Source organism: Centrocercus urophasianus, unplaced genomic scaffold, assembly GCF_019232065.1.
Source record: "Centrocercus urophasianus isolate 14NV4802_14NV808 unplaced genomic scaffold, USGS_Curo_1.0 seq_145, whole genome shotgun sequence".
In the NCBI taxonomy this organism is placed as follows: domain Eukaryota; kingdom Metazoa; phylum Chordata; class Aves; order Galliformes; family Phasianidae; genus Centrocercus; species Centrocercus urophasianus.
Genome location: NW_024884642.1, coordinates 1 through 14,009, shown reverse-complemented (window position 1 = coordinate 14,009; position 14,009 = coordinate 1). Strand labels below are relative to the sequence as shown.

Here is a 14,009-nt window from a genome sequence, read left to right as displayed (position 1 = left end):
GCCATCGTTGTTCAGCTGACCAAATCCCGTAAGTCTGGTGTGTCACCGCATTATCCTGCAGCAGTTAATAGTGGGTTCATCCGTGAGGAATTCTCACTTGCCTTTTATTTCCTTTGAAGTTACGGGATGTGTTTCATCGCCAAGGTACTGAAAGACTCCCGGCATGACAAGTTTCCTGATGCTGGCGAGGATGAGCTGCTGAAGGTAAGGAGCTGAGCAGCTCTGTGAATCATTGTCTGCCACGCTGACTGCAGCAGATGCATCTCAGTGTTGTTTGTTGGGTGTACGTGTGCAGAGAAGTTTCAAAGCTGCAGTTTAAGTAGACAGGCTATTTGTTGTTATGGGTATAAAGTACTTTGCCCTGTGCTTTGGATTGCTGGATACATGTTTGTCAAAAGAGACATAATACAGCGTTCAGAAGAAGTCACCCTATTGCTTTTCCTTTTGCTTTTAATATCTTGGGCATTGTGCCCCCTAGGTTTCTTGACTTTGGGATGCTTTTGCTGCTGAATGGTGTACCTTGGTTTTGCTGGTGTTATCTGAGTCAGTTGCTCTTTTTTTAAAGAGACAGTGCCAAGTTGAAAAGGCCCGTGTGCAAAATTCTACTATTCTCACTTCCCTTACAATATTCTAGGGCATTACAGTAGCTGCAACAAAGTATATGGTGTCATTTTTCATGAGGTGTGGGCAGTTTTGTATTGTACATTTCCGTACTTTGGAGAACGAAAAGGATGTTAGTAGTAAATGCTTCCAAATGAGCACAGCATTGTAGCTTTCATTGGAATTGTCCTGGCGTTTGTTATTTTAAAGGTCTTTCTGTCTGTGAGTGCTCTTCTTCTTAATAAAACAGAGTGGCTTTGACATTACTTGCCACAGTCTCTTTAAGCTTTTCTGTCTCTGCTTCATTACGAAGTAATTCCCAATCTGAATGCCGTTTTCTTCTCTCTTCTGGTTCCGTGCTTTCCCGTTCTGAGGCATCGATTCTTTCTGTGCAGGTGAATTCATTTTTTCCATCTGTAAATGAAAGATAGTGGTGGAAAGCTGCAGTTTTTATTAATCCTTGTGGAAACAATGTCACGGCCCATGCCGCACTCTGAACTGCAGCTGTGTGCGGTGACTGCCTGTAGATGCATTAGGGCCTAAAACTACTCCTACAGTGTACTGTTCTTGTCTTCCTACTACATGTTTTACTATTATCAATATGATTTCTCTCACAAATGTGTTTCTTATGACTGGTAGTGAACAGTTTTGTCTGTTGTGACCATGTGCCGTCATCTGGGATAGTAGAGCAAGAGCTGAAACCACTGTCAAAACCATGACCTCTCTGAAAGCAGTTAATTTCTGGGGCAGCTTAGCAATGGCGAAGCTTCTTCTTTCTGTTTTTGCCATTTCTTCACACCTCTGATCTCTTCTGTGCATTCCAATCGCACGTGAAGCAGGAGAAGCCCAGATTCTGTGACTTGGCTCTGCGCAGATTGATGTGAAACTCCAGGAAGTACTGACGCATGTGGCGTGGGAACTTTTGCTGCATGTCAGCGTGCTGGGCCAATGCCTTTTTGTTGTGGGAATTACTGCAGGCAGATGTCCAATACGGGTTAGAAGTAGATGGATGAGCACGTGGATAACGGGCTGTCTTTATCTTTGGGGCCTCGGCGTTCATTGCTGCTCACTTAGCTGGGTGAATTGGACTTGTTTTGAAATGTCAAATACCGCTCATCTTCGGTACTTCTGAGTTTCTTACTTCTGGATTAAATGTTTCTGAGTTCCTCTCAGTTGTTTAACTGGGGATCTGTAGCTAAAAATGTTGCTGGTTAACCAAAGAGGTATTCTGAGAGAGAGAGAAAGAAGTGCTCCGGAAAAGGGGCAGAAAGTAGCTGCTGTTTTCTCAGCTCAGCTCCTTGGTTTGCCACGCTTCACCATTTTTGCTTTGTTGGAGATGGTGGTCAATTCTGCACACCTGTGTTAGGAATTGGCTCCTATCCCTTAATGAGACTGCAGTACCAGGTTTCTCTGTAGCATAGTTGTTCTGCCTTCTGTTAGACTAAGCTTGGTTTAATTCTTAGAGTAACTTCCATGCTTGTTTGAGGGATTCTTTGGTAACTTCTAAAAGTATATAGACAGATGGTATTCAAAGTGAAATTTGAAAACCTTTGTGTGTAGGAATATCTGCAGTTGTGTTGTTCTAGAACTAGTAGTGGTCAGTCTTACCACTTCTATGTTGGCAGTTGTGCATTTGTTTAGTGTATGTACCTGTGTTACAGTGTGAAACTAAGATTCTTTGGGACAGCATGTGCTTATTAATGGCAGCGCGGTAGACCCTGCATCTTTAACGGGGCCCACAGCTCACAGGAAAGTATTTGGTCAGAACTCACTCAGAGTAGTGTCAGTAAAACTCAGTGGAGGTCTGTACCATTGGTTTTCCACGTGTTTTTTTCTCTCCTCAACTTGTCCTAGATTGTTGGCAACTTACTCTATCACCGCTACGTGAATCCAGCCATGGTTGCACCGGATGCATTTGACCTAATGGATCTTTCAGCTGGAGGGCAGCTGACTGCAGATCAACGAAGAAACCTTGGTTTGTTGCAAAGATGCTGCAGCATGCTGCGTCCAGTAAGATGCTCATGGGAGACGGTGCACATCTGAGCATCGTGAAGGAATACTTGTCACAGTCATCCCAGAAATTCAGGTAGAAGACTTGAGCTGATTGTGTTGAGGAGTTTGGCAGAGGACAGTGTTGCAAACAAAAAGGAGTGATGAATTTTAAATGTATTAAATTCCATCTCTGTCAAAAAGGAGGTCTGTTGAAAATGAGAGATTGCCCTTGGGCTTCCACAATCATTGATCATAATGACATATAAAATACGTAGCTGGAATTTACAAACTAGATATAGTATATTAATGAGCTGGTCCAAACAATTGGCTTTGCCATACAAGCCTCCAGAGTAAAGGCTGTTTTTCTATGTGTTTATTATGATATTCTGGCCTTTGAAAACTAGAGTGTGCATGCGTTCTTTCCTATATGCACCCTAGTTCCCTGTATGCAAACTAGATGGCATTTTGGATTAAAGCAGGCTGGAATTTAGTTGTTTGTATAATCAAGTAACTTTTGAATGAAGAGCTTCTTTATATCTTTCATCTTTTGGAAGAAAGAAAACTGGAAATGGCTGGGAGTGAGGGTTATTCTTGCAGCTGAGACAGAAGGATGGGTGCACAAGGTCATTTGGTCCATGGACTTGTCCTGCAGATGCTTACAGTGAGCTAATGCCGACATGGCCAGTACCAATAACTGAATCTTCTAGATGGCTTTTGATGTGATAAGCTATAGCTTGTCCAATTGTAGTATGCTTGGGAACCATGGTTTAAAGAAGAACAGCTGCTGGTATGCTGATTACCTTTTTCTCCTTTTTCTTTTTTTTAATTTTTTTTTAAAGACGCTTTTCTCAGGTTGCTTGTGAGGTTCCTGAATTGCAGGATCAATTCAGTATTGATGAATATTCTGGCTTCCTTCCTTGTCTATCCCTTCTGCAGAGCTTATAGCCATCAATCTCAACGCTCCAGTCATGGGAGCAGTCCCACCATGTTTCAGTAACAGCAGCTAGATCGTAGTTAGCCTGGTGCACAATGGCTTCCAGTTCCTCCTGCTTGTTGCTCATGCTGCGTGCATTGGTATAGGTGCAGTTGAGCCGAGTCATTTGCCTGACTCCCAGCTCTAAAATCGTTCCGCCAGGCTCTTCTCTTGTGAGGCCTGTACTGTCCCCTTCCCCCGTCATAATTAGTTTATTGCGCAGGAAGAAAAGCTTGATGTCTGTGCCAAGGGAGACGTACACCGCACTTGCGCTGCCTGGACGATGTGGAAACTGGAAATTCTGGGGTGTGCTGAAGCATGCCCTCTCAGGTCAGTCTAAGCATACATAGAGTAGACCTGTCGAACAAAACAGGGAATAGACAGTTAAACCCATTCTGTTGGGAAATACTCTCTCCTTCTAAGTACCTTTAGAACATGAGTTTCTTCAATTAATTACTCAACTCATTTGCTTTTCCTGAATGATCCTAAGATCTTTTCTCAGGCGACATCTGCACTCTGCTCAGTGCAAAGAGAAATCCCTGCCCGTAGATGCAATGACACAGCGTGGCTCACAACCTCATTTTTCATTGCTTACTGTTATGGTAGCTGCCATCCATGTCCACCCTGCGTATTCTTAGAGCTCTTCTGGAGTCCATGGGGCAGACTTATGGTTGAACTGAAGGGAATTTTTTCATATTGCTCTAGCTCCAGATGATTATCCCTAGTATCATTATATTAAAAAAAAAAAAAAAGGCGTTTGAAGTAGTGTGATATATCTTCTGTGCCTCAGAATGTGGCACGTGTGGCATGAGAGAAATGTGAGGCCACGAGGACTGCCGAGACAGCATGAGAACTGTAAGAGCAGAGAGCTATAGGTGATGCAGCACTATTGGCGCCACCCGCAGGAAGCGGTAGCTGGAACAAAATATGGCCAGAAGAGTGATCAGATTGCGTTTGGTAAGGAACTATTTCATTGGTTGTAGAACTTTGACAAAATGTATATTCAGGATGATGATCAGCATGCCAGGTGCTGGGACCATGCCAAAAGAGAAATGGTCTGAAAACGTCGGTGCAATTTGAAACATATCCCCTTCCACAAAGCCCTCAGATCCATGCTCCAACTGCATCCAAAGCAACCCAGAGCCCTGTGCTTGTTGTACCCGGAGCTGTCGGTGCCAGGAGTTGCTGCTGTGTTTGCAAGGACGTTGTGTCAGCAGTGTGCCGTCAGTGGGGTTGTTTGATGGCAATGAAACCGCTGAATGGTGTACCTCAAGACTAAGAAAAAGGATGGTAGTGGTGACTGTGTGTCTGGGTATAGATAGCTTGATACAGATCTATAGGACTGCAGTGTGGATTGTACGTAGGCCCTGCGCTGCGAGGTACGCTGTTGGGAAGCAATGTCCATCTGCCCGAGGGCAGGAAGGCCCTGCAGAGGGACGGCCTGAGGCCAGCCGTACGAGGCTGCACAGGAGCAAGCGCTGGGTCCTGCGCTGTGGTCGTGACAACCGCATGGCAGGTTCTGCTGGATTGGGCTGAGGTAGAATTCCAACAGCCCACTGATTCTAGAATGTTGGTGTGCCGTGTTGGAATCTTCTGGTCCTGTGACATGGTCTTGCCTCCCCACCCTGTTGTCATGGCGGAGCAGCCTGGTGGCCCTTAGTGATGTCACAAGCGGCTGGAATGAGGGGAGGAGCAGTGCGTGCTGCGTCCCTTCATTGGAGCGCTTGAGCTCTGCGTGAGTAGCTCGCTTGTTGCCCTTGTGCAGCGACTGAGTGCCTTCGTTTTCACCCCTTGTGTCTTGTGCAGCATCTTGTAGGTAAGCTGAGACAGGGCGTGGGATGGACGGGTGGGCAGTGAGGTGTTGAAAACTGCTGGCTGGCGGAGCTCCTAGCAGCTCACACTGCTTACTCTTGTCCGTCAGACGTAACTTTCACCCAGTACCTGCATTCCCAAGCGATCCACAAAGATGGCATTTGTCCCATGGCTTTTCCCTTGTCATCTTTGCTCCATTGTGCAAGCTCACAGACCTGTTCCTTCTCTCTCCTCTGCCCGCTCCCTTGGTGCAGCTTTCGCTCGTGGAAGCACAGAGCAAAGTGACAAGAATCAGCTGCGAGTTCAAGGAATTGTCTACCTTGTTCTGATCTCCTGCCAGGTACGTGCCACGCTTTGTCCCCCCACGTGGTTGACCAGCACTGTGTCGCACCGTGTTTGGTAACACAGCCTCACCCAGCTTTGATGGGACACTGGTCCCGTGTGGGTTTTTTCCCTTCCCCTGCAGCTCCGCCCTCAGAAGGATGCTGTGTGTGGTGCTGTGACCAGCTGGTCTGAAGGAAACCAATCCCTTAGGCAAAGAGTCCTAGGCCGAGTTTGTGCCGAGCTGCACAGTGTGACCCAAGGTCACAAGCACGCACGCTTGGGCTGTGTGAGTGTGCGCGGCAGCTGTAGGGAGCAGAGCAGAGATGCAAGCAGAGGAAATCCTTGATGTGCGGGGCTGCAGCAGGTGCCGGTGGTGAGGCTGCTGGGAGCCGTGGCCGGGGAGCAGATGCACCTGCAGCGATGATTCCTCTCACTGCCCTGCTGCTGTGCTGTCAGAGCGCCCTGGGCGAATGCATCTGCTGCTTTGTGCCAGTCCCCATCTGCTAGCTGAGGGACAGCCGCTTGGTCAAATGCTGCCTAATGGGCTGTCCCATTTGAACGGAGTGAACAGAGTGGTTGCTTCTAGAGCACCCGCCTGTGCCAGAGGATAGGCAAGGGTAGTTCTCCAGTAGTCTCTCAATACTGTGGTGTGTGAAGAGAGAAAATATGAGCGTGTTTCTCTTCAGTTCCAGCTTGTTGTGCCTGCCGTGATGGGCGTCGCGTGCAGCGAGATCAGCTGTGGGCCTGACATCGCACGGATGGAGGTAGAGTACGGAGCTCTGATTGGTCTTTGTTCCCTGATTTGAGCCAGCAGAGTGAGCTGCAGATGTGCTCTCCTGCTTTTCAAGAGAGAGCGAATCCTTGCGGCTCTATCGGTGTCACTGAAGTGCTGCCTTCAAGGCTTTCTTTCCTTGCTGCGGGCATGTTCTTAGCCTTGCCATTCCTTCTTGTGTGCCCATGATAAGGACGGAGTGCATTTCCTGCAGCTTTCTCTGCTGACATGCTCCTCAGCCTGAAATCCTCCTCGTTTGCCCTCAGCTCCTCACCATGGCCTGTGCTCTCTGTTTCAGGCTGAGAACAACGGGAAGCCCCGGCTGGTCCGTGAGGAGTCATCTCTTAATATCCCAGCTATTGCTGCTGCCCACGTTATTAAGAGATACGTTGCCCAGGCACCGGGTGAACTCTCCTTGGAGGTAAGCAGTTAAGGGCGTTCCTTGTTGTCCTGTACAGAAGAGTATAACATGTGAAGCTATCAGGAATATTCTCAGACACCTTCCGAATGTTTGGTGAGGTGAAGCCCAGCAGATGCGGTTCCAGATTAGACTTGCACTGGGTTGGATGCAGGGAGGAGTTCAGCCATCTCTAAACTATGACTCTGTTTGGCATTGGAATCTTCTGATCCAAGAGCTACTGCCCAGTGTGGTAGCCTGGTCTCTGAGCAACAGCAGACCGGTGTATGGGTGGTGTAGGTCTGTTCAGGAAGCCCTGCTAACTTATGCCTGCGGTTTAATCGGAGCTCTTCTGTCCCCTGCTGCTTTTGAGAACCATTTCCTACAGAACAGCTGTATTCTGTGTGTTGTGTAACGTAGTGATGCTTCTATCTCCATGTTCCGTTGTAGGACTGCACATGCCTGAAGAGCTGCACTGGTGCAATGGCTCTCAAGCTTGACAATATATGGCAGTGCAAAAGAGTGCAGTCATTTGAGCTGTGCTTTCCTCCCAGCCGTGCTGAAGCTGGGATTGACATTGCAGTCTCTTGCAGGTGGGAGACCTCGTGTGCGTCATCGATATGCCGCCTCAGGAGCTGAGCCCCCGCTGGAGAGGCAAGCACGGCTTTCAGGTAGGCCCAAGCTTCAGACGTGAGAGCGCAACTTCGGTCGAGGCAGGAATCTCAGCTTAGAGCTGCCCTGCCTGCACAGCATGGCTCCAGATGGAAAATGGTTTCCCTGTGCTGGTGTCAGAGGACTTTCCCTTTTGCCGTGGGCTTAGGCCAGAGCTGAAAGTTGGTCTTTGTAGGAAACTGCCTCCTCACTTAACTTAGAAAGAAGAGCCCTCACAACATGCATCAGGTCACGGCCACTGAACCGCACCTTTGGAAATGCAGCAGCTAGGACACGTGTTTCAGTGTCTCTGAGCACTTGTGCTTGCACCCATGCAGAAGGTGAAGTCAGTGTCTTTTAGGAAGTCGCTGCCTGTCAGCTGAGATGAGGCAGGGTAACAGAGCCTCTGCATGCTTGCTGCTGCTGCTGGCTGCAGAAGGCTGGGTAGCTCAGAGCTGGGGATGGCAGCTGCATCTCAGTCAGCAAGCAGAAAGTTCATAGGCTGTGCTAACTCAGATCTAGCTGCATCAATCTATCATAATATATAGCTTCTGTATGAAGTCTTTCCCTTCGGGCACGCTTGAGATTTAGGGGTGCATAGCATACTTGTCCTTTCCCCGCTCCATACGCAGTTTTATGGATATTTGCCTGCCAATTTTGAATAATTATTAATTTTAAGCAGGCCATTTTTTGGTTGGATTGTCTTACGGAGCATCCGGCAGGCACGTGATGAGGAAAATGTGATGTTTGAACAGTTCAGGCCTGAGAAACGCTGCCTTCAGAATCGCACCTCTCTTCTTCTTGTTACAGGTTGGATTTTTCCCTGGTGAGTGTGTGGAGCTCATTAACGGAAAAATCCCGGAGTCTCTCATCAATTCAGTGCCAAAGCCAGGTACGATGATACATTTGATGGTGCAGGGAAGCAAAATGGAGTCTTTTTTGGGTGTGTTCCATGTTTAATACCTCCCTTATTCTTCCCACCTTATCCTCTGTGCTGATGATCCTTCCTGCATAGCACGGGGCGTATGGCTGGTGTTTTGTAGGCAGTGAGAATGAGGGAAGGCAAAGGCAGTTCTCCTGCAAGTCAGTACGAGGCTGAGAACAGCCAGCGTCCCTGGTGGACAGATAGAGGTCTGGTTGTGCTAGTGACACGCTTGATCAGAACGTGGCTTTTCAAGAGGGTCCTTAATGCCCAGGTTGAGCAAGCTAAGCAAGAGGAGTGCATTCAACTCCATCAGAACGTGCAGAGATTTGGCCCAGTCCTCCTGTGTTTATGACTGGAGTTGGGGATATCCTAGAATCCTTGTAGAATGGCTTGGGATGGAAGGCAGCTCAAGGATCATCAAGCTACAAGCGCCTTGCCTCAAGCTGGGCTGCCAACCAAGCTCCACATTTAATGTGGGACTGGACCAGGCTGCCCAGGGCCCCATCCAGTCTGGCCTTGGACTCCTCCAGGGTTGGGGAAAATCCATTTTGGTACGCACTTGCTCATCATGTTCTTCCCGTTTTGAGGTGCTCTGTAGAATGTGTTGTGCTCGGCCTCGTCCAACGGAGCCAAACCTGAGATGAACTGGTTTCTTCTTCCTTTTGTTGTGCAGTGCCAAAGAAGCGCCGCAAGCTCCTCACCTTCCTTCGTTCCGTGGTGAAGGCCCGCCCGAAGCAACGGAAAGAGCGGGAGGTGGAGAAGGAGAGGGTGTTTGGCCGTGACCTGGGAGAGCATCTTCTCCACTCTGGTCGTGATGGTAAGGGACAGCCCATTCCTGAGAGCTTCCCTGTTTGGGAACCTAAAGATGAAAGGGAGAGGGTATCTAGCAAGGGGCAGGTTGATACCAGTGGAGAAACGGGGAATGGGAGTTGAGGACTGAAAGATCACCTGAGGAGGTGATGGCTGCAAGGGAAATGCTCCTAAGGGACAAGCGCATTTGCATTTGCTTAAAGCAAAGCCTGTAAGCCAATCCCCTGGTAGCCTGAAAAGAAAGGAAGCCTTTTGCATCAGTTTCCCAGCTCCTTCCGGGCGTGAGATTTTCCACCTCCATTCCTGTGGGGGCTGTGATGGGACTTGCAATGTCTGCGGCTTCCCCGGAATTACTTTCTCCAGGCTGATTCCTAGGTCCTGGCATTTCTGGAATTCAAGGCACACATCTGTGTCCAGTTTCCTCACCAGCCCCTGCAGAGGTGTCTCTGACAGCTGTCCCCTTCAAGGAAGAACTGAGCAGTAGCCCGGCTGGGCTTAGTGGATGGGATGTGATGGGAGCGCAGCCTGAGCCAGGACTTGACTAAGGAGCTCCAGTAACCGCCGGCACGTGTTCTTTAGTCCCCCAGGTCCTCCAGAGCTGCGCCGAGTACATCGAGCAGCATGGCGTGGTGCAGGGGATATACCGCCTGTCCGGCGTGGCATCCAACGTCCAGAGACTGCGGTAAGAGTGCTGCGACTGACAGACACAGCTGCCAGCAGGGGCACGTGCCCTGTTGCGGGCGTTCAGAGGCCTGTGGGCAATGCCTTAGCACAAGGAAAAGGTCTCCTTTGGGAACATCCCATCCAGCAGGGCTGACGTGGTGCTGGTGGCCGAGTGTTTGTGTTCTCCTGTAGATCAGGAAGCCCTTCTGATTCTTGATTGCATTGGGTGTGGCTTTTGACTTGCTTTCCTCTTTCTCAACCACTTTCGTGTCCTTCTCTGCAGCCAGGAATTTGAGTCTGAGCAGGTTCCTGAGCTAACCGTCCGCGACGTTCACAGCGCGAGCTCCCTCTGCAAAATGTACTTCAGGGAGCTCCCGACCCCCCTGCTGACCGACCAGCTGTACGGCAAGTTCTCGGTAAGCACGAGGCAACGCCTTTCCTTTCCCTCTTCGCTGGGCCTCTTGGGAGATGGCTGCAGCAGTGCCCCAGCTCTGAGGCCCTTCTTCTGTTAGCCCCATGGGGTTTACTCGCGTGTCTTTGCCACATCCTGCATCGTGCTGATGCCACTTCTGGTGGTCCCAGGAGGTGGTTATTTCCATATTCACAATGCTTGCGAGAATTCATGTGTTGTTTGTTTGTTTGTTTGTTGCTATTCCCCAGCTATTTCTGGAACGGGAAGAGGATTAATAGCCAAGCATACTTGGAGATGAATGCCCCTTGCGAGGAGCTGAGCTGCCCAACCAGGCTGTAAACCGGCCCGGTGCTTGGACCCCTTGGCTTTGGTGGCACCAGCTGTGTGCCGCTATGTTTGCCAGATGCCTCTGGGGAGGCCTAAAATCTTTCTCAGTGCTGACCAGCAGCGCGCTGTGCCCATGGTTCCCGACCCTGCGGCAGGTATGTCGCCTGATTTGTGTCTCAATCCCTTTCTGCCCTTTTCCAGGATGCTGTTGGTGCCACTACGGAGGAGGAGCGGCTGGTCAGAATGCGGGACGCCATCCAGCAGCTGCCCGCTCCTCACTACAGGTCAGTGCTGCCCTCAGCCTGCTGAGCACAGCCCTGCTGCACTTCAGAGGGCAATGGTGCGATTCCAGGCTTTGTCTCACGCGAGCAACGGGATGCCTGGGTATGCTGAAACCCTGCATGGGGTTAATTTGTGGGGTCAGTTCCTGGGCACGGGGGCATGCTTGGTGCAGCTGATGGCTGTGGCTGTGCTGTGCTGGGTCCTGCAGTGTGGCACTTGGTCAAGTTGGGTCTACTTCATCTTCAGCATCAGTAGCAGTAATAACAACTAGTGTGAATTGAGGTTTGCTTTGTGAGTCCCAGCACGGTGTGCTGGCTGTTGCTGAACATTTGCCGCTCTTGTTTCCCAGGACCCTGGCGTATCTGATGAGACACTTGGCCTGCCTGTCTGCAAACAGCTCTGTCACCAACATGCACGCTAAGAACTTAGCCATTGTGTGGGCTCCAAACCTCCTAAGGTAAACTTCTTTTTCCGTTTCAACAGAACGCTTACATCTGTTCTCCAGTAGAACAAAGCAATCCTCCCTTCTTCTGCCCCACATGTGCTCTTCTCCTGTAAAATGTGCAGTGAGTGGCTGACAGCAGAGCAGGAGCCTGGACTGTTCTCCAACCCCACGTGGGCACAATTTCTAGCTGAGCATTGCTGCTCTCTTGTTTAGATGGGACTGGTGTGTCCTTGATCAGCCAGGAGAACTTCTTCAGTGGCATCACTGATTGCCCACTGCGGAAGTCTCCAGAGAACAAATGTGACAGCTTTGGGCTGCAGTAATTCAGACCTGGGGAAGCGATCTTGGCTGAATGACTTCTAAAACCTGCCTTTTCTACAGATCACAGCAGAGCGAGTCTGCCTGCGCCAGCGGGAGAGCTGCCTGCATGGAACTGCAGACGCAGTCGGCTGTAGTGGAATTCATCATCAACCACACAGACGTCCTCTTCTGCTCCACATCCGGATCGGACATTGCAGATGGAGCAGGTGAGTGTCTTCCTCCATTAGCTTTGTCTTGATCAGACACCTGGATCAAATGCAGGCCTTCTCCAAGTCCTTTGAAATACACTTTTCCTGTCGAGGGAACAGCAGACTTCTGGGCTTAGATTGGAATCTGGCGTCCAGTTGCTGGATGCTGAGAATGTGCAAGCCCAAACTTGACAAGGAGAAAAAACCATCACTGTCATTATGATGTTTTGCAAGCAGGTGAAGCTTGATTAACGTGTGGCAGCGGAGCTTTCTCAGTTCCCTGCCCCCCTTTTCTAGGGTTTTTGTTTGCCTGTTTCGATACAGGGAGCTGCTCTTAATTATGACTGCGTCCTTTGCCATAGACACACCTCTGAGCACATGGTTGTTTTGAGCTGCTCTTCTTCCAGTGGCTCGGTTAAGCAAATCTGAGGAAAACACAGCAGCTCCCCCGGACCTGCGATGGCTGTGCTGCCGCTTTCTGATCCTGGCTCTCCCCTGTGGTTTTCCCTTCCAGGGCACAGTTCTCTCTCAGGGCCCCAGGCTGTGCAGACCTCTTCTCCTGCCACAGAGCTGCTCAGCCTGGAGGAGGCGCAGGCACGGAGGCGAGGCCACAGCGGCTCTCCTGTCGTTGTGACACAGAGCAGGGACATGGAAGTGGAAGAAGGCCCCACAGCTGTACGGGGGAAATTCCACACAGTCATCGACTTTCCACCTGAAAGGTAAAGAGGACTTTGTTTTCCAGCCGCTATCATCACTGTTTGGGTGGGTTGTGTTTGTTTTGTCCCCATTATTTCTAGTGCCTAAACTTGTGGAAATTAGATTTAATGAATGGTGCCTGAAGTGTTGCAGTGAATCTCCCCTCCCTTTGGACTGTGAGATTCAACTAACATTGAGTTGCCCGCCGGGCTCAGTTTAGCCTCACAACGGTGCCGTTCCTTCCTTGCTGGGCAGGCAGTGACGAGATGCACAAAGCCACGCTGACGTCTACCTTGGCCTGTGCTGGCTGTACCTGGAAAGGTTGGGGTTTTCCAGATTTCAGAGCCTCGTGCCTGAATCCAGTTCTGGTTCTCCTCTACACAGAGCTGTTGGTCAGACCTGCTGACACTAGAAACTAGACATGGCAGTGAGATGGGCCGATGAGCTGTCAATGTCAGAGTCAGAGATGCTTTTGAAGTTCCTTTATGGCTGTGCAATTCCTCAGCCAGCAGTTATGCCTGCCTACTCAATCAAAGTCACCCTTTGATGCTGTCCTGTACAGGTGTGGAGCCTGTGGACCTCACATGCTCTACATCTTGCTTGACACAGTTGAGGGGAATTTAGCCAGCAAGACTTCAGGGCTGAGATATAGGAATGGAACCATCCTCAACTGCTTGAAATGGAGCGAGTTTCTAAGCTGTGTTTCAGCAGGAACCAGGCGGTGCTAGGAACAAGCAACTGTTGGCACGAGCTCAGTGCAGCTCTTCCCTCACCCTGCGCCACGCACGACTCCCACCATTCCCTGTTTTCTCTCTCCAGACCAAGTCCACCCAGCAAGATAAAGGAATCACCAGCTGGCTGTTGGTGTTCCTGCTTCAGCCTGGGGAAACCATCGTCTGGGGCCGAACGCCAGCCTCAGCACCGTCCCAGGGAGCCCTCAGAAATAGAAATCGTAGTGCTGGCAGGTAAGAGTGCAAATCCAGCTTTCAACGCCTTGCTTTTCAGCAACATAGAATTCTTGCTGTCAGTGGGCTTGTATCTACTTCCAGCGTTCCAACCCATACCTAACACCTTTAGTTCTCCCCTGATCAAGAACCCCTTTTGTAATTCAGCTTGTGAAAGTTTGGCACTAACCCCTGTGTATCCTTCCTAGATGAACTGAGCCCTTGTCCACCCAGAAGAGCCGGAGCAAGTAGCGAAGCTGGGCTGTGTGCTTCCACCAATGGAGAGCTCTTGGGAAGCACAAATGGCTGCGGATCACGTGACAGCCTTGCACGTAACAACAGTGATGGAGAGAGGGAGCTCATCCAAGTTGAAGCCCTCATTTCTCCCGGCTGTGCTGAAGATGCTGACTTGAGCCCACCAGGCACCGCAGTCACCAGCCTGGACTGTGACCCGGCACCTTTGCAGTGCAGCCCA

At 50.0% G+C, this 14,009-nt stretch overlaps 1 protein-coding gene across 1 annotated transcript; it reads left to right on the top strand.

The window, feature by feature from the left end:
• LOC122158519 (rho GTPase-activating protein 32-like) lies at window positions 1-13,555 on the top strand (the record flags this gene model as incomplete). Its single annotated transcript, XM_042815253.1, has 17 exons — window positions 1-28; window positions 120-204; window positions 2,455-2,686; window positions 3,789-3,895; window positions 5,632-5,717; window positions 6,388-6,465; window positions 6,772-6,894; window positions 7,464-7,541; window positions 8,332-8,413; window positions 9,120-9,263; window positions 9,836-9,938; window positions 10,203-10,335; window positions 10,860-10,942; window positions 11,290-11,397; window positions 11,767-11,912; window positions 12,409-12,613; window positions 13,410-13,555. Coding segments are annotated over exons 3-17 (1,720 nt in total), but the record flags the coding sequence as incomplete, so codon positions are not given.
• Between the last annotated feature and the right edge of the window lie 454 nt (window positions 13,556-14,009).